Source organism: Rhincodon typus, chromosome 11 (genome assembly GCF_021869965.1).
Source record: "Rhincodon typus isolate 14 chromosome 11, sRhiTyp1.1, whole genome shotgun sequence".
Classification (NCBI taxonomy): domain Eukaryota; kingdom Metazoa; phylum Chordata; class Chondrichthyes; order Orectolobiformes; family Rhincodontidae; genus Rhincodon; species Rhincodon typus.
The window spans coordinates 30,319,789-30,339,056 of record NC_063342.1 but is presented as its reverse complement, the minus strand read 5'-3'; the positions used below and the strand labels follow the sequence as shown (position 1 = coordinate 30,339,056).

The 19,268-nt window shown below is 39.4% G+C and overlaps 1 protein-coding gene across 1 annotated transcript; it reads right to left on the bottom strand.

The window, feature by feature from the left end:
• Window positions 1–5: 5 nt before the first annotated feature.
• On the bottom strand, window positions 6–19,017 carry si:ch73-264p11.1 (uncharacterized protein LOC100000923 homolog). Its single transcript, XM_020524774.2, has 4 exons — window positions 18,872–19,017; window positions 16,666–16,729; window positions 5,931–6,081; window positions 6–46 (listed from the first exon to the last, which is right to left on the bottom strand). Exons 1-4 carry the CDS (start codon window positions 19,015–19,017, stop codon window positions 6–8), a joined length of 402 nt encoding a protein of 133 aa, XP_020380363.1.
• Between the last annotated feature and the right edge of the window lie 251 nt (window positions 19,018–19,268).

The following is a 19,268-nucleotide window of genomic DNA, read 5'->3' as shown; positions in this document are numbered from 1 at the left end:
CATTTTCATTCGCCAAGTACTTCGACATAGTCAGCATCATTAATTTCTGCAAAATAAAAAAAAAGTGAATAATAAATTGTGAGATTGTATTGAAATAATGTTTAAATCATTTCAAAGTTGCTTTTATCTATTTTCTGCCAAACTGTTTTTTGTTCCAACTTTATTTTTTTAGATCTCTGCAACCCAATGCCATTTCTAACTGGGGTTAAGCACATGTTACTGTGAATGCCTGGTAATTACTCCACATAGTTGAGAGGAGATGACTCAAAGTAGCTCAATTGATATTTCTGATAATATTGTCTTCAATAACTTATTAATGATGTAAACTTGTCATGTAAACAAAACATTCTGGAAAAAGAAAGAAAATGGTAGCATGAAATGCTTGGCCGTGGCCGAAAGCAAAATATCTAATAATACCTAGGCTTGATTAAACTACAATGGCCTAAATTGCTACAAACCATCTGTAAACTCTTCCACCTGATTATAGTCTCTCTTTTACCTTACATTTTAAAAAAATTTCATATAAATAATATATTATTGAATTGAGGCCATGTTACAAACTGGAGGCAAGCTTTGCAGCTGCAAGTAGCCAACCTCTTACCTGAGAATGTGCCCAGTATTACTTCTGTCATTGAGCAGTCAATACCTCACATTTCTTTCACTCATGTAAAATGTAAGAATGTATCAGATGCCGACTAATCTTTCAATTTTTTTTGCACATGCAACCTTACACAACTGATTTCATAAAATAGGAATTCTGCAGCAAAGGTAGACATTTCTTACTGATAGTGTTCAGAAATCATTAACTATGTAGGGTTGCTGGTAGCATGTGGGATTGTTACTGCACTGCATTGGTAATCAAGAGACCTAAGCTAATGCTCTGGGAATCTAAGTTCAAATCCCATCATTGGAGATGGTGAAATTTGAATTTGATTAACAATCTGGAATTAAAACCTGGTCTACTGTGATCATGAAACCATTGTCAGTTGTCAAAAACATTCACCTGGTTTATTAATGTCTTCACCTGGTCTTGCCTACTTAGGACTCCAGATCCACAGCAATGATGTTGACTCTAAAATGCCTTAGGAATGGTCCAGCAGGTCACTCAGTAATATCTAACTACACAAAGCCTAATAGAAGGAATGAAATCAGACAGACTACTTGGCATCTACCAAGGCACTGGAAACAAAGATCGGTTGGAAAGTGCATTGTGAAGAGCACATAAGGAGCCTAAAAAGGGATATAGATAGGTTAGGTGATAGGGCAAAGATCTGGCAAATGGAGTACAATTTCAGAAATTGTGAAATTGTCCATTTTTGCGGAAAGAATAAAAAAGAAGCATATTATCTAAATGGTGAGACATTGCAGAATTCTGAGATGCAGAGAGATCTGTGAATCCTAGTGTATGAATCTCAGAAGGTCAGTATATACATACAGCAAATGATCAGGGAAGCTAATAGAATATTATGTTTTATTGCGAGGGTAACTGAATGCAAGATTAGGGAGGTTATGTTTCAGTTACACAGGGCATTGGTGAGACCACATCTGGATAGGTGTGTACAGTATTTACGGAAGGATGTTAATGCATTGGAAGCAGTTCAGAGAAGGTTTTCTAGACTAATACAGCAAACGTTTTATTAACCAGCATCTATGGCAGCAGGAGCATGCCGGTTACTCAAATATCCCAGATAATCAAGAGATGTGCATAACCGCAGTAAACTGTGATCAAGCGAAGCTTCGAAACGTCAACATCCCTGAAAGAATCTATGTAAAACTGTCGACACACCTCTTAAGATCAACGTAAAAATACATAGTAAATAATGGAAATGTAATGCAGGGGTATACACATCACTGTTATACTTCATTTACAGCATAAATACTCAGACATCACGGTATTTGAGATAAATAGTTTTTGCCGGTTTATCAAAAGTGCTGGTTGATAGGGTGCCTGTTGAAACAAAGTTTGCTCTACCTGGCATGAGTACATTGTCTTATAAGGAAAGGCTAGACAAGCTAGGCCTGTATCCTCTGGAGTATAGAAAAATCAGTGGTGACTTAATTGAAACATATAAAATCCCAAAGGGACAGAAGAGTGGATGTTGAAAGAATGTTTTCTCATATGTAAGAATCTATAAGTAGGGGTCATAAAAATAAGAGATGCCCATTTAATTCACAGATGAGGAAACATTTTTCATCACAGAGGGTTGTAAGCTTATTGGCAGTCAATGTACAATCTTTGAATATTTTCAAGACAGAGGAAGGTAGATTCTTGATTACCAAGGGAATGAAAAATTATCATGGATTTAAAGAAATGTAGAGTTCAGGTTAACATCAAATCAGCCATTTTCTTATTGAATGACAGTGCAGGCTCGAAGGGCTGAATGTCCTGCTTTTGCTTCTTATTCATATGTTTGTATAAAGAACCCTTTGACCCAGCAAAGATCCCCCTTACTAACATTTGAGGATACCTGTTAGGCAGAATTTTATAGGGGTCTGAGCAACGTGGGCTATCGTGAGATGTATGGCAGAATCAGGAGACAAGTGCAGCGAGGCCCATCTCGCGATTGGGAATAACTCACGCCATATTTTATGCCTTTGACAAGTGGCATGGTGAGATTCTCACTAAGCAGTGGTTAAACCTCTTGTTAATGCCACCACCCACCTCATTAATATTCAGCCACTCATTTTACCTAACTCACCAAATAATCTTGACATCAGGAAAACATGATAAAGAAACCGGAATGAACACCTGGCAGATTTAGCTCACAGCTTGCTCCAAAGGCTCTCCATGTTGGAAACTGGGAACCAACATCTCAGGGCACTCTCTGGGTACTAACCAGGCACACACCCACATCCACAGACATTGGCATCTGACATGCAGCCTCTATGAACCCTCACAGCTCACTTCTTATCCACTTGCACGATCTCTGCACTGCTATACTCATTCTGGACTGCCAGTCACTAGTGAGAATGTCATCTCACTGTTCAAACTTTGATTGGATAAAGTTCTCGACATTGAGGGTCTAATTTTTCTAATTTCATCATATTTTCCAAATGACTCACTATTGCGCAGTTCAGTGGCTGCGAAAATTCAGGTCAAAGTCTCCTAGTCATTGCTCCCCCATAAGGGAAACATCTTCTGAATTTCTAACTTGAAAAGCCTCTTCAGATTCTTAGCAGCTTTAATAAGAACGCCTGTAATTCTTCTAACCTCCACTGAATGTAGATTTGACCTGATCAAACATTTCTCACAGGGCAACTTCATCCCAGGAGCCAACTTAATGAATCTACTTTGAACTGTTTCCTATGCAAGTATACCCCTGCTTAAATGATTGGACACTGTACACAGCATTGTAGATGTGGCCAAGCTGCCTAATGCCTGTACAGTGGTAGCAAGACTTCCTAACTTTAATTCTCCACACTCTTGTAATAAAGGCTAACAGTTCATTTGCTTTTCAAATTGGTTGACTGAAGATTTCCTGAGATAAGAGAATTGAGGAGATTTGATAGAGGTTTTCAAAATCACAAGGGTCTAGCCAGAGCAAATAGAAATAAAGTATCAAGGGACACAGATTTAAGGTGATTGACAAAAGGACTGAAAGTGACATGGCTAAACATTTCTAAATGCAGTTAGAGGTTAAAAACTGGAATGCACTGCCTAATTGGGTGGTAAAGACAGATTGTGCATTCCAAAATGAATTGTATAAGCACCTGAAGTTAAAACAAAGAAAGGACAAGACAGTAAGACTAGACGAATCGCCCTTGCAGAGAGCCATCATGGATTCAATGGGCTGAAAGGATTCCTTCCATGTTAACCATGCTAACTACCTGATGTATAACTCTGAAAGGCAACCCAGACACATGTTCAACAGACACAGAATGAAATCTCTGCCACCACACAATTCAACAGACCAGCTAGATGCATAACTAATAAATCAGTAGCCTGGAGCACTCTGGAGGAACTGAGATAACAAGGTGTAGAGCTGAATGAACACAGCAGGCCAAGTAGCATCAGAGGAGCAGGAAAGCTGACGTTTCGGGCCTAGAACCTTCTGATGTATCCTGCACAAGCCTGTCACTATGGGGCAAAGTGCTTATTATTGCTTATACAGCAAGCAGATGATGGGGGAACCCTTAATATTGATCTGAGCAGGCAGATAGGTAAAGGCTTAATGTAGCATCAGAACCAAAGTTACTGTCTTTCAATGGGAGAGACAGCCCATGGCCTGCCTCTGTTCTGTCATTAGAAAACCTGGCTTCAAACTGCAATATTTCATCATAGGCTGGCAACAGTCTGGGCTTTCTAGTGGACAGACAAGAGCAATGTCTTGTCAAGCTCTTGGATGTGAGAGGATAAATGCCGTTTTCCTCAGAAAGGGCAGCAGCTCAGACACCACATAGCCACTAAATGAGGTGACATCACAGCCGTCCTTGTAATCTACTGGAGGATAGATTGCTGAGCTGCTATAAGACTCTTTGAATATGCTCCTTTGAGTACTGGCATCGGTAGCTGTGATGTCAGCAGTTCATGAGCTTGCATGACTCAAACTGGGCTTGGATGGCAATGAGCATGTATCTCATGATCTCAGTCTGAGCTTTCACTGCATGACTAAATGACGTACAGCAGCGGAAGCTGTGACATCGGCCACCAAATATTGCATCATGATCAAATCCATAACTGTTCTCATGAAGGTGCTACTTCCATGCAGACTCCAAACTCTGCAGGTGTCTAAAGTACGTGCAATGTTTATATCCAAACTGGTGATTGTGAGTGTGAGATCGTGTGACGGTGTTTCATTGTTATTGGTCCCTTGATCCAAACATCACCAGGTGACAATTGTTGGAAATCTGAAAGGAGAAAGGCACAAGGGTAAGCTTATGTTGGGGGTTAGGGGATTGGGAGTTGGTGTATGCTCGAACCTTCGTCAGTTTGTAAATTAGAAGTTGAGTATGAAGTGGATTAAGTTGAAACATACTGTCATCATCAATCTTTCCATCCCTGCTGCTAGCCTATGTCAGTTTCCATGATGGCCAGTACCAGCTTCACCATTGGATTGAGGACATGCAGTCTGTCAGTCCACTGTTGTTTCAGAGCTGCTACCAAACGTCATGAGAGAGGTAGCTGTGTCAGTGTGTGTTATGCAAAGTGCTTGTCATTGCTGAATACATATGCAGGTGTGAAATGTTGTGCAAAGCTTGCAGCTTGAGTGTTGAAGATATGGTGAAACTCTAAGTGTGATTTAGGTTATGGTTGATGGAAATTCTGGGTAGGTGAGTGAAATGGTTATGAGCATGTGAACCAAGTGGTTTGTAAAAAAATATATAAGTGAAAATACATTCCCTGACCACTCATGTGAGATCATTGCAATTCTTACAGAACTGAATCCAAACCCTGAGGCTACATTGCTGACCTTGAGGCTTCAATGCTGACTTTGACACAGCAGCTTTCTGCTCCCATTGCCTCACAGTATCTGTTTGGAGGGCCTTCTGATACCTTATATGGAGACAATCTTCTCCCCCTGATCACCTCCTGCAGTAAAGCCTCTATTGATGCACTAGGCATCTTTAAAGCATACTTTCTGTCCTGATGTATTATTAGTCTGCTTTCTTCCTGGCCAGAACGCCTTCCAGTCACTTCTAGTACAGCTGTAACCAGAATGCTCCTTCACTTTTAAGAGGTATAGTCTGGCAGGCTAACTACATCTAAACTAGATCCCTTACTAAATTGTGCAGCCAAATCCAGTCTACACTCCCTTATTTAAATTAGTAGTCTGCACAAATTTAACATTCTATCTGAATCTGTGGTAATGGATGTGGATTAATTCTAAACTATTTCTAACTTATTCACTTATTTTAGCCATCAGATTAATAGCTTCTACAAAAACTGTATTAAAAAAACAGAAATTGAAAAGCAGGAAGATCCCACATACCTTCATATTCATTGTCTTCATCTTCCTGTTTAGTTTTGTTTTTTGCCAGAGGACAATTTAACTGAATCACTAGACCTTTGCCAGGTTTTTTAAAGTAAGCAATTAAATCAGGCAGTCTTTTGAAGAACTTTTCTTTAACTCCATATCCAGTCTGTGCAATGAAAATATAATACATCTTGTTAAAAAGTGGCATAATCCATTCGTGCTCACTGAACAGTCTACTTGACCAAGTGTTATTCAGAGACAAGGATCTGTAACCAACAGAGCTTCATATTGGAATAACACATAAGGTTTCTTTTATAAGTTCCCTAATCTTTTTGTGTCTCTTTCACTGTTAGGAAACTCATCACACGTGCATCTTTTATATAACGAAAATCATTAAAAGATTCCGTACATTGTAACGTCAAGATTAACGTTTTTTTCAGTGAATGCTTGCTCTGGAAAGGGATGTGATAGTAAACAAGAAAGGCTGAATTCTCCCAACCCGTGAACGACATGGGTAATGGTGAGCCGGTTGGGAAATTATAGCAAGATCAAAAAATGAGATTCTTGATGTCAAGAAGAAAAAGTCCAATTTTTCACACAACATTTGAATAGCAATCTCACCTCATTTCTATGCTGTTTGGTTATCTGCCATGCAGCAGCAAGAAATTAGACAATGACAATTCTCAGCATGAAAGTCAGAGTGAAAACCTGACAGCTCCAGCTCACTGCTCCTCTGAATCTCCTCCTTAGCTAGCAGTCTCCAACATCTCAAGGCACGGTCCACAAGATGCAACTGCTTGCATCTTTCATCCATGGAGGTTGGTATCAGATATGCACCAGCCTCACTAGATCATCATGGCACATCTCCACCACCAATTAGGATACAATTATCCACTCTAGTACTACACTTTGGAGCACACTGACATGGCAATGCTCCTGACAGGCCACTTTGAGCAAAGGAACAGGCACCTATCTAATGGATTAGAGCTGGGTGCATCTCAGCGCTCCTAGCTGGTTCTTTCAGTGCTCACTCACTTTGTCCTACTTGGATGCTCACTGCATCGCTGCCTTGCCGTGCCTTGCCTTGCCTTAACTTACCTTACCTTACTTTTTGGTACTTTGCCACCTCGTTCAGAACTTATAGCCTTGCAGTACATCTGATGTGCCGAGAACCAGATGTAGTAGGATTGCAATTGAGTCAAGGTAACTACAAAGACATGAGGGAGGAGCTGGCCAGATTTGGCTGAAAGGGGAGCTTAGCAGGGAAGATGGTGGAGCAGCAATAGCAGGAATTTCAGGGAGTAATTCAGCAAGCACAGCAAAAATTCATCCCAAGGAAGAGGAAACATACTAAGGGGAGGACAAGGCAACCATGGCTGACAAGGGAAGTCAGGGACAACATAAAAGCAAAAGAAAAAGATGCAATGTGGTGAAAAATAGTGGGAAGCCAGAGGATTGGGAAGCCTATAAAAACCAGAAGAGGATAATAGAGTGAAATATGAGGCTAAGCTAGCTAGTAATGTAAAAGAAGATTGCAGGATATATTTAGATATATAAAAGGTAAGAGAGAGGCAAGAATGGACAGTGGACATTGGAAAAATTAGGTTAGGGAAGTAGTAATGGGGAACAAAGAAATGGCAGAGAAACTGAATAGATATTTTGCATCAGTCTTGACAGCGAAAAACACCAGCAGCATACCAGAACCTCAAGAGAGTCAGAGGGCAGAAGTAAGTGTGATGGCCAACACTAAGCTGGGGAAACCGAAAGGTCTGAAGGTGGATATATGACCCAAACCAGATGGACTACAGCTCAGAGTCTTAAAGAGATAGGTGAGAAGATTGTGCAGGCGTTGGTGGTGATCTTGAATTGAATTGAATTAGCTTTGTTGTCACATATACTCAAATGAGTACAATGAAAAGTTTACAAGTGGCCAGGCTGGAAAACAGTACGTTGTGCCAAAAGACCACTGTGCTGGTCAGGGTGATTGCCACACCAGGCCGAGAAGATGCTATGCCATGCCGAGATCCCATGCTTGGCTGAGAAACCACCATGCCAGGCTGAAAGACTGCTACACTAAGCCAGGAGACTGCCACGCCAGGCTGGAAGACCACCATGCCAGGCTGAAAGGATGCCTTGCTGGGTCCACGCTGAGGCCAGATTTCTTACAGGAATTACTAGAGTTAGGAGGGTCCCAGAGGATAGAAAATGGCTAATGTAACACCACTGTTTAAGAAGGGGAGGAGGCAGAATATAGGAAACTATAGACTGTTTAGCCTGACTTCAGTCATTGGCAAGATCTTAGAGTCCATTATTAAGGATGAGAATGTGGAGTACTTAGAGGTGCATTATAAAATAAGGTTGGGTCAGTATGGTTTCGTCAAGGGAAATCATGTCTGTCAAATCTATTCGAATTCTTTGAGGAGGTAACAAGCAAGTTAAACTAAGGAGATTGGTGGATGTGATCTACTTGACTTTATAGAAGGCCTTAGACAAGTGCCACACAGGAAGCTGCTAAATAAGATAAGAACCCATGGTGTTACGGATAAGGTACCTAGATGGACAGATGATTGGCTGACTGGCAGACAGCAGAGTGGGGATAAAGGCATCATTTTCAGGATAGCTAGTGACTAATGGGGTTCTGCAGGGGTCCATGTTGAGACCACAACTGTTCACATTATACCTTAACAATCTGGACAAAGGAAGTGAGAGCATTGTTGTTTAGTTTTCAAGTGACACCAAGATAGTGGAGGGACAGTAGTGTTGAGGAAGCGAAGAGGCTGCAGAAGGACTTGGATAGGCTAGAAGAGTGGGCAAAGAAGTGGCAGATGGAATAAAATGTGGGAATGTGTGAGGTAATGCACTTTGGTCAGAGGTATAAAGGCAAGTTGTGAAGATTCACCTTAATTGCAAAAGCTGCAATCACCTTCCAAAACGTCACAGCCTGCAGAAGTTGCTCATTTCACCATTTAGACAATGAAAGGTCCACACCATTGTCCTATAAGCATTGTTGCCTTTCTTATGAATTTTAGGGTTGTGGTCAAGGGAGATGTTCTCATTATTGCTACCACACATACTATCTTCTATCGTATAGACAAAGACTTGAGCAGCATATGCCTGGATCAGGTCAACAGTGTGCAAGGTCCATGTAGAGGCATCACTTTGCCCTCCTTGTTAGAGACCTCCATGTCATAGTGTTTTGAGGTCACTGTTCAAATGTTCTTTGTGTGTGCCATGACTCCTGAATGATCATATTATAGAGGAACTGCTTTGCTTTTGATATTGTCCACATAGACTTATTGGAACAATGCCCAATGGATCCAGACACAGAAGTGTGGTTGTATCTGTAGCTGCTTCATATGATTGGATGAGAAACAAATGCATCTGGGAGCTCAGGACTAGCTGCAACTTCCAGGGAATGTGGAGCAGCCTCCTAATGCAGAATTCCAGACATAGGTGCCCTCATGTTGTGGCGAAGATGAAAAAGAGCCACACTCATCTTTAATGCAATGTCTGGCAGATGAGAGAGAGGCAGTGGCACTCTTTAGAGGTAGCAGTTAGTGAATATAAGTGATGTCTACTCTATACGCAATACAACACCTTATTCCAGTTGGATAAAGGAGGCCCATATGGTAGCTCCCTCAGGTCAGGTTTTCATTCATGTAATTTATAGGGGTTTGCTGAGGTACTGTGCAGGCAGAGGTCCCTGCTTAATTCTCTGTACCAGAAAAGTGGAGGATGCACGAAGGCTATGTGATGCATGATGAGGATTCCCAAGAGACATAGTATGGTACAGTAAGACAATGAGGATGTTATTTAGAAGAAACAGCACTTTCAGCATCCTAGAGCACAGTGGTGTTGGCAGAAGAAACCCTGGCAGGACTTCTGCGTAACAAAATTCAATGGACCTGAAATCATGAAGTGATCTTTCAGTATTTGCAAATGTTTTGATGCCGCATAGGCCAGCAGTCCCTGTGTAAGCCCAACTGCAAGTGCAGCTTGGCCTTTTGATCTTTTTATACTTTTCCTATTGGTTTATTAAAAGTTAAGGTTAAAAACTAATGGAAGTCTCACAACATCTGATGCTCCTTTATTCAATCTGACAAAGTTGCATGCTTGTATGGATGGCTAGGTATTATTCGGACAGGGTTAGAACATTATGTGGCACTCAACATGGCTAACCTCTCAACCTTTATCCTAGTAGTTGAATCTTTAATGATAGTTTGATGCTGATGCTGATGGAAAGTCAATATGTATATATGTGATCATGCATTTACATTGAAGTTTCACCCCTGCCACCTATACGCCCTCAGATGGTTGGCTTTTTCCTTTGCCTTCCACCACATCTAGGTGCAGTCCTGGGTTTGCAGCTGCGGTGGAGGGAACCTGCCCTGTAGTAAAACCCGTTGGTCTTGGAGCTTTGGACCTGTGACTCCGGGACCCATTGTGCCTAGAGGGGTCCAGATATGCAGAGAGTGTCCTGGCCAGATGTAGGTTATCAATCCTCAAAGGGATCTCCCATTGCAGGCAGGGTGGAGGTGGAGGGTCTGCAACTCTGGAGTGTACTGAGGGGAGACCTCTGGGTTGCTTTATGTATTCCTCCTCTTGCTGGGAGCCTACTAGTTAGGAAGGGCACCTGTAATGAGGTCAAGGTCCCTCACCTCCCTGTTACCTTGCATCAGTGCTGAGCACCTATGGCTAGAGGAATGGAGTGCAGGTCTGTGCTTCTATCTGGCAGACACTGAGTGTACAGACCAGGGCCTCCATGGCAGCCATCAAGCTGTCAACAGAGGCAATCAAATGTCAGTGTGCCAGAGGCAGCACAGTGCAGATACTGTTGATGCACTCCTCCAACTTTTGAGTCAGTTTCCTGAGTGCCTCTAACAAACCTGCCTGCTGTTCCTGTGTCTCAGTGTGCATTTCAATGAAATTGTTAGTGCTGACACCATGGAGGCCATCCCCGACCTGGAGCTGAGCAAATGCCTGATTTCTGGAAACTCTCTGAATGCTAGCAACCTGGGGCTTTTCTTTCTCATTCAGACGTGAAGAAGTGGTGGTAATATGCTCAACAGAATTTGCTCTCAACTCTGATCTAGTTAATTTATAAGTTAAAGACAGTGTACTGTGTATTGCACCACCCAGTTCCCTTGTATAAATACTCAAAAATTACATAATCTGACATTAGTTTGTGACCAACAGTTTATACTTATACTTAAGAATAAGAGCAACATTTTGGTGTATAGACCAACAACCATCACTCATGCTTTAAAAATACAAATTGGATGGGGTAAAAAGAAAAATCATAAATGTTAGAGACCTGAAATAAAATGAAAGTACTATTAAATGTAGTCTGTACATGACATAAAACTGCAGGTTGAAACGGAAGGGTAGTTTTGATTCCGGCATTGGTTGTGCAAGGATAGAACCGCCATTACAAATGCTGCTGCTACAATACGCACATTAAGCCTAACCACTCAAACTAGACATGCTACACTGCCGTTGTCTGAAGAAAGTTGCTTGCTGTGACAATAATGATTCCCCTTCGCATGTACAACTATTTCATACGGAGTGGTTTGTTGGCACAGTGGAGAACAATAGGTGTTAAAGCAGAAAATGCATCAATAAATAGTCAACATCGGTTCTTATCAGTGACAGTTATCTGAAATGCTCAACACCATATAGCACATGTGGTTTGACCTCCGACTATCCAACAAAGTTTAAATATAAGCAAACATTCTGTTTCAGTATTTTAGAAGTTCTAATTTTAAACTGCACCAAACTTGTTAAATTGTACAAATATATATGTTTGTATTTCTATTGCTAAACATAATTAAGCTTCAAAATTAATTTATTAGATTCGTTATTTTTATGACAATAGCTTCTCAATATTCAGGAAGAATGCTTTCGACCCAAACTGGGGAACTGATCGTAGAAGTTTACAATGTTAACAGCCAGCGTAAAGGAAGCACATTGATATAAATGCTACTAGAAAGCCTGTGTAACCCCAACACATCAATTACTGTAGCATACAAGACAAGCTACAAAGCCTCAAAAAATTCCTCCAAAACTGGGCTTTGACTTATTCAATAAATATCAAATTCAGAACAGGAAACATTCAGCCCTTTGAGTCAGCTACACCAGTCAACTAAGATTCTGAGGAAGAGTCACTCAACCTGAAATGCTAACTCTGACTTCTCTCCACAGATGCTGTCAGATCTGCTGAGCTTTTCCAGCAATTTCTGCTTTTGACCCAAGAAACATCGTTTCATGGAAACAATGAGAGCAAATTAATAGGATTATTAGAATAGCTGCAGGTAAAATGTTTTTGTATTCTATATACTCAGAATAAATATGTTCTTACCTTAAAAAAAATTCTAAAAGGAGGATGCAGTATCCACAGTTAACTAAAAAAGTTAAGGAAAGTATTTATACTTGGAGAAAAAGCATATAGCTGTGCAAAGATTAGTGGAAGAACATATGATTAGACAAAGTACAGAAAACAGCAGAGAATGACTTAAATGTCAATCATGAGAAACAAACCAGAGTATGAGAGGAAGCTAGTTAGAAATGTAAGAACAGATAGCAAGAGTGCCTACTCGTATAAAAAGAAAAGACTATATAATCTGAGTGTTGGTCCTCTATAGAGTGATAATAAGGAGTTGATAGCAGATAATAAGGAAATGTCACGTGAAATAAACAAATATTTTGCCACTGTCTTCTCTACAGAGGATACGAAGAACATTCATTAACAGCTGTAAATAAGTAGGTGGAAAGAATAAAGGAACATAGTGAAATTATGATCACCAGGGAAATTGGACAAAGCAAGTTGTTGGCGGTGCAATGTCACAAGTCTCTGGATATAGGTGGACTTAATTCCAAGGTCATAAGAAGGGTAATTAATATGGTCGTAGATTTCTTGAAGTTGATGTTTATCTTTAAAAATTCCTAGATTCAGTAAAAGATTCCTTCAGACTGGAATGTAGCAAATATAACCCCCTCTATTTAAGAAAGGAGGGAGGCAGAAAACAGGAAATTAAAGCCATTTATCTTGATGTCTGTCATAGTGAATGTTTTGGAATCTAATTAAAGCCGTTACAGTTGGGTACTTAGAAAAACTCAAAGTAACAGGAAGAGTCACCATGGATTTATGATGGAAACCATGTTTAACCGATTTATCAGACTTATTTGAAGGAGTAACATATGCTCTAGCTAAAGGGGAACATGTAGACATGCTGCACTTGGATTTCCAGAAAGCATTTGACATGGTGCCACATAAAAGGATTTTGTGGAAAATAAATGCTAGTACTGCATATTAGCATGAACAGAAGATTGGCTGGCTGGCACAAAACAAAAGACTGCATAAATGGGTCTTTGTCTGACTGGCAGGATGTGATGAGTGGAAAGTTAACCTAAGTTTGTGCTGAGGTCTCAACCTTTTATAATTTACATAAATGGCTTAGGTGAGGGGAGCAAAAGCACTGCAGCTGAGTTCACAGATGACACCAAAATAGGTAGAAAAATATGTTGTGAAAAAGTCAAAAAGGGCCGGAGTTAGGTCCATCACAACACGAGGCAGCAAGAAAGAACAAGTAAAAATGAGGGAAGACAGTAGAACAGAACCAGAGATCTGCTTAATTGATATGTCCATTGTAACTTTAAAGGGGGACCAGAGAAGTTCTCAGACAGGCCTGGAAAAAGTGAAGGTGAAGCCTCACTTAGTGGGAAAGTCAAATGGGTCCAAAACAGAAGCTAGAGAATATGAACAGGTTCAGGGAAAAACCATTCCCAAAACAAAGGGAAAAAGGAAGGGAACATTCTCCATAGCAGACACCTCTCGTGGAGATTACAAGGGGCATATCATCACATTCAAACCAGAGTTACCCACTGGGAGATCAAAGAAATGAGCCAAGTTTCAAAACTCATGGTTAAATCAGCTTAATGTAAAGTTTAATGTGAGTGACGTGTAAGATACACGTCCAGATCCATACACAACCTGAAATGAAATTTGGAAGAATGGCTGATTCAGACACACGGATAATAGTTGAAAGGAAGTGGAAATGTTCCTTGTTAAGGCGTCGAATGAGACAAATAATGAAAAGGAACTGTGCACCAGGACAAATTTGAGATAGCGTGAGGTGGTGTCGATGGAGAGAGAGATGACAGTGTGCACGTGATGGCATTGAGTATGGATCTCAACTATCTGAGGAGTATTCTGAAGAAATTCCAAAGAAGAGTCTTTGGACTTGAGATGCTAACTCTGTTTCACTCTCCACAGATGCTGCCTGGCCTACTGAGTTTCTCCGGTGTTTTCTGTTTTTATTCCAGATTTCCAGCATCTGCAGTATTTTTCTCTCACTTAGATTTTAGAACAAGTTAGTGAATATATAAGACTCAGAGGCAGCACAGACTGAGTGACAAATCTATTTGACACTCTCAAATTGGGTTTTTAACCAAGGTTTAGACAAAGAGAGTAAATATGGGATGTCTGTGCATTGTGATTTCATTTGACCTTGTAATGGAACTGAAAACAAGAGGGGCAACTATTGTGAAGTGTCCATTTGTTTTCTGGATGGGAAATGTCACAATGATATAAATACAGACTATTATCTTTGAATTCCATGGTCTGATTTAATACCTTGGATTTTCATAGACTGAAATGATTTTAAGTAGGGACCAAAATCACTAACTTAAAATGGCCGCAGGCAATAGCTGACCTACAAGTTGGCCACATTTCATGAAATGAAAGATTTAAGAGCCAGCCTGAGCTGAAATGAACATGTTTCTCTGAGGCATATGAACCTCACCCTCCTTTCCAAACTCTGGAAAACAATGGTTTTCAAAAATACTGAGAAGGTCCTCATCTCCTGTCAGATTTGCACCATCATCAGAATTGTCACATGCCAGGTTTGAAACATAATCTGCATTTGTAAGAGTCCATTAACGCTGTACAACCAGATTGTATTTCAAACAGCATCTTGTGTGGAAAAAGTAAAGGTGATGGATGCAGAACCACAAAAAGGCTATCTCTTCCTCTCAAGAAGAAAAACTAGTGACAACACTAGCTGAAAAGAAATATCAAGAGACCAAGAACTGCAATATTAATTACTGCTAATAGACCCTGAAACCAGTTGTGGTCAGGTTAAGAACTTATGCTTCAAAGCATATATATTTTTATCTTTTAATACTGGGCACCATCCCTTTATAAAAACCAAAAGAACTGTGGATGCTGTAAATCAGGAACAAAAAAGGAAGTTGCTAGAAAAGCTCAGCAGGTCTGGCAGCAAATGAAGGAAAATCAGAGTTAACATTTCAGGTTCAGTGGCCCTTGAGTTCTGAGGAAGGGTCACCGGACCTGAAATGTTAACTCTGATTTTTCTTCACAGATGCTGCCAGACCTGCTGAGCTTTTCCAGCAACTTTTGTTTTTGTACAATCTTTTTATAGCTTTGCACCTCTGTATGTATGAGATTGCTTGAAGACAATATGCTTGACATTGTATCTTTATTCTTCTTTTGGGTTTTTTTTAAATTCATGAAAACCTTGTGATTGGCTTATTATGCCATAGTAAAATGTAGCTGATTACATTTTAATAAAAGTAAAATATTGCAGATGCTGGAAATCTGAAACAAACACAGTAAATGCTGGAGAAACTTAGTAGGTCTAACTGAGTTTCTCCAGCATTTTATGTGTTTGTTAACTACAGTTTATCCAGAGAATGGTACAGCCAAATGCTAAAAATAGAACTTAAACCTTTAATGCGACCAACCAAGGAGGTTGAGAAAAAAAGAAACCCATTCACTCCTCCTCACCCTGTCATAACTTATGAAAAGCCCATCATAGATGCAAAAGCAGACCTTGCTAAAAATTTACATAAGCAGGTCCCAGAAATAGATTGTGATGTTGGATACCTGAAATATGTGTGTTCAAGAATTTTTTCCATATACTTAGTCACTTAAATACTATTGCCAGCTGGATTTATTGGGACTGCATTATTCGTACACTTAAAGTAACACTTAATTTATTTAAATAGATTAACATGCCCATGCAGTTAAAAAAGGTAAATTATTCTAGTTATAAAGAACCAAAATAAATTTTCTTAAAATCTTTGTAACTTTATTGAGTATAGATGATGAATGTCTGATCATTAAAAAATGTGAACAAGAAGTATCCCCCTATATTGGAAAAATGGGAGAAATTTGGTCATGTGCCTGCAATTTACATTGTGTCCATTATATTAGCAAAATTTTAATTTTAAAAGCATTTTGTCAAAGGGATTAAGATGTTCACTTTGGATAAATGAAATCACAACTTATTATGGAAATAGGATAAAAAATTGATCTCATTTCTTCAGTCATCCATATCCTAAATCCATAATTTCTGATAACTCAAGGAGTTTCTGTGAACCTATGTATATTTATGAGAGGCAGAGGAACTTAAGGATTTCAAGGTCTGTCTGCTTATATCAAGTTTTTCTATCGTGGCATCATGCTGACTGTATGCAAAACCATGTTTTTGAGCCTGGAAAGATAAGTTCACTATATGCCAAATAAACTTATAGTCCATTATCTATGTTATGTGCACTGGCAACGATAATATGATTGATGAACCATAGCTTAAGAGAACAGTCTGGATCTCCCGACAGCTAAAAGCTAATCAGAAAATTATCTCTCATTTCTTTGAAAAATAATTTTCTGTGCTAAATAGTCCAGTCAAAAGCACTGTAGTAGGTCAAAGAACATTAATTGCATTCTTACCTGAACAATAAAACGTCCTTGATGATTTTTAAAAATTCTATATGTATATACAGTTCTTTGAAAGCTAAACAAGAAAGAAATATTATCCATGAGTATCTCTGCACCATATTGATTAGTAAACTGCAAAATTACTAAATGTATACAACTAGTGTTGAGTGAATTTTAAGACCAGCATATGCCTTGCATCTGATATTTTTAAGAGACCGTTAACACTATAAGCCAGAAATATCTGTTCAACATTGCTGCTAAAGCAGGGCTCAAGTGGACATAAGTACAAACCAGAGATTCAGTGATATTCCTTTAATGGTTAGTCTTTTCTTTTCCGTACCTCATATCCATGCCTAATGAGTCTTCACACCAGCAATGGAAATTCTTTATTTCTGTTTTATAAATCTATGCTGGCATTCTGACTTGTAAACCTGGAGTTGAGATCCCACCTGACTCAAGCATGAATTAAATTATGATTTTCTCATTCACCAAGTGTCTTTGCATCTGTATCAAGTGATATTAATGGAACCACTTTCACAGAACTACAGTTAATAAGCAGCCTAAATTTCCTGAAACTCTGGCATTCCATAAACTTCTGGCAGTCATTATATGTCCTCCCTGATTCATACTACAGCCATAAACCACTCTCACAAGTCTGATAATGAATGTATGTTTTGGGCTTCCTTCAAATTAATAGACTTCTTTCCTCCAAAAAAAATACAGCATTCAATGCCAAAACTACACTCCATTTACACTTGCATATAACATAATTTCAACCAAAACAACATTATCAGTAAATGCAAAAGCATTTATTTTGGATTCTGTAATTTCAAAAGAAAGAATAGTTGAAAAGAAAGAATATGATCTTTTCTTACTCTTTTAAAGTAGTATAACATAATTCTCTGGATTATCAACTCTCAGTCCTTCACTATCTTGCTGTATTTAGTAGATTTATGATAAAGAGAGAAAAAAACGGATTTGAGAGAAAATGCAAAGTAAAAACGTCAAGCCACATTTTAAATTATTTCTTAAGGTTGTTGACTTGTTCGCTGAGCTGGCTTGTTTTTGTTCAGATGTTTCATCACCATGCTAGGTGACATTGTCAGTGGAGCCTCCGATGAAGCAATGTTATTCTACTCCGCTTGGAATTTATACTGTCTGGTCCGTTATGGTGAGTACTGTCTTTTCCGGCTTTGATCTGTGTGGATTTTTATATGGGGTCTTGACAAGAACATATCGGAACTGACAACAAGACTCCTCAGACCACTAGGAATCATGGTGGCCCACAAGCCCACAGCTACTCTATGACAAACACTTACAAAGATTAAAGACCCCATTCCCACAACATGCAGAACGAATGTGGTTTACAAAATACCGTGCAACGACTGCCACAAGCATTGTATCAGACAGACAGGAAGGAAACTAGCCATCAGAATACATGAACATCAGTTAGCAGCAAAACGGCACAACAAACTCTCCTTAATATCGGTACATTCAGACAATGAAGGCTATCAATTTAACTGGGACGAAGTAACTATAGTAGCCCAAGCCAAACAGTGACATGCACGGAAATTCCTCGAGGCATGGTTCTCCCCGCTCCTTCAATCAACAAACATATAGATTTGGACCCCATATATAAACCCAAACAGATCAAAATCAGAAATGAAAATACTCACCATAACAGACCAGATAGTAGAAGTTCCAAGCGGAGTAGAATAACATCATTTCATCAGGGGCTCCACTGATGATGTCACCTAGCATGGTGATGAAACGTCTGAACAAAAACAAGCCAGCTCGGCGAGCAAGTCAACAACCTCACCCACAACCCAAGCTACAAATCTTTGCCAAAACTTTAAATTAATTCTTATAAAAGAATTGTTATGCATCTAAGTACAAGTAATTAAAAGTGATGGTAACTGAAACATGCAAAGCCGAAGAGTCTCAGATTTAATTCCCAACGCTGAATTAGTTGATCTGAGCTGAGATATTCAAATGTTTTTGAATTACAAGAGAATGAGAAAATTGGTCAGTGATCTTATTTCTGATAAATAACTAACATGCGTAGCAGATACGTTACTTGAGGACAAATAAGAGTAGGGCACATTTGTCTGTTTCCTTTGGAAAATTATGGCTTTGCTGAAAAAATGTTTGACTTTTTCTTACTGTCAGTAAAGGTTAACCTGTAAATAAAACTTAAGTTTGTTGCACTTGTACTTACTAGACACTGAGGCACAAAGCATTAGGGATGGTCTCGCTCTCTCGTAGTAAATAACTTCCATCTTTCCCCTCTGCTGCAAATAAAACTTCGCAGGCCTTTTTGCTGATCTTTCCATGAAAATACGGGAGTGATGTCACATCAGACATTTAGCCCAGCTTTTTTCTTATTTCTTCGCTTCCATTTACATTTGAAATCCTGTTCTTTGTCCCAAAAACCCAGTAATAACTGATGAATAAGAAAGAATAAGAATGTTACTTTATTCTTCTTGTAACAAATAAAAGGAAAGACTACTAATGATGCTCGAAGTTCTGTGAATTTAAATCAAAAAGCATAGATTAGACCATAGGTACTGGGATATCACGATGAGATATTGGTTTGAGGGTAAAGTCAGATTACG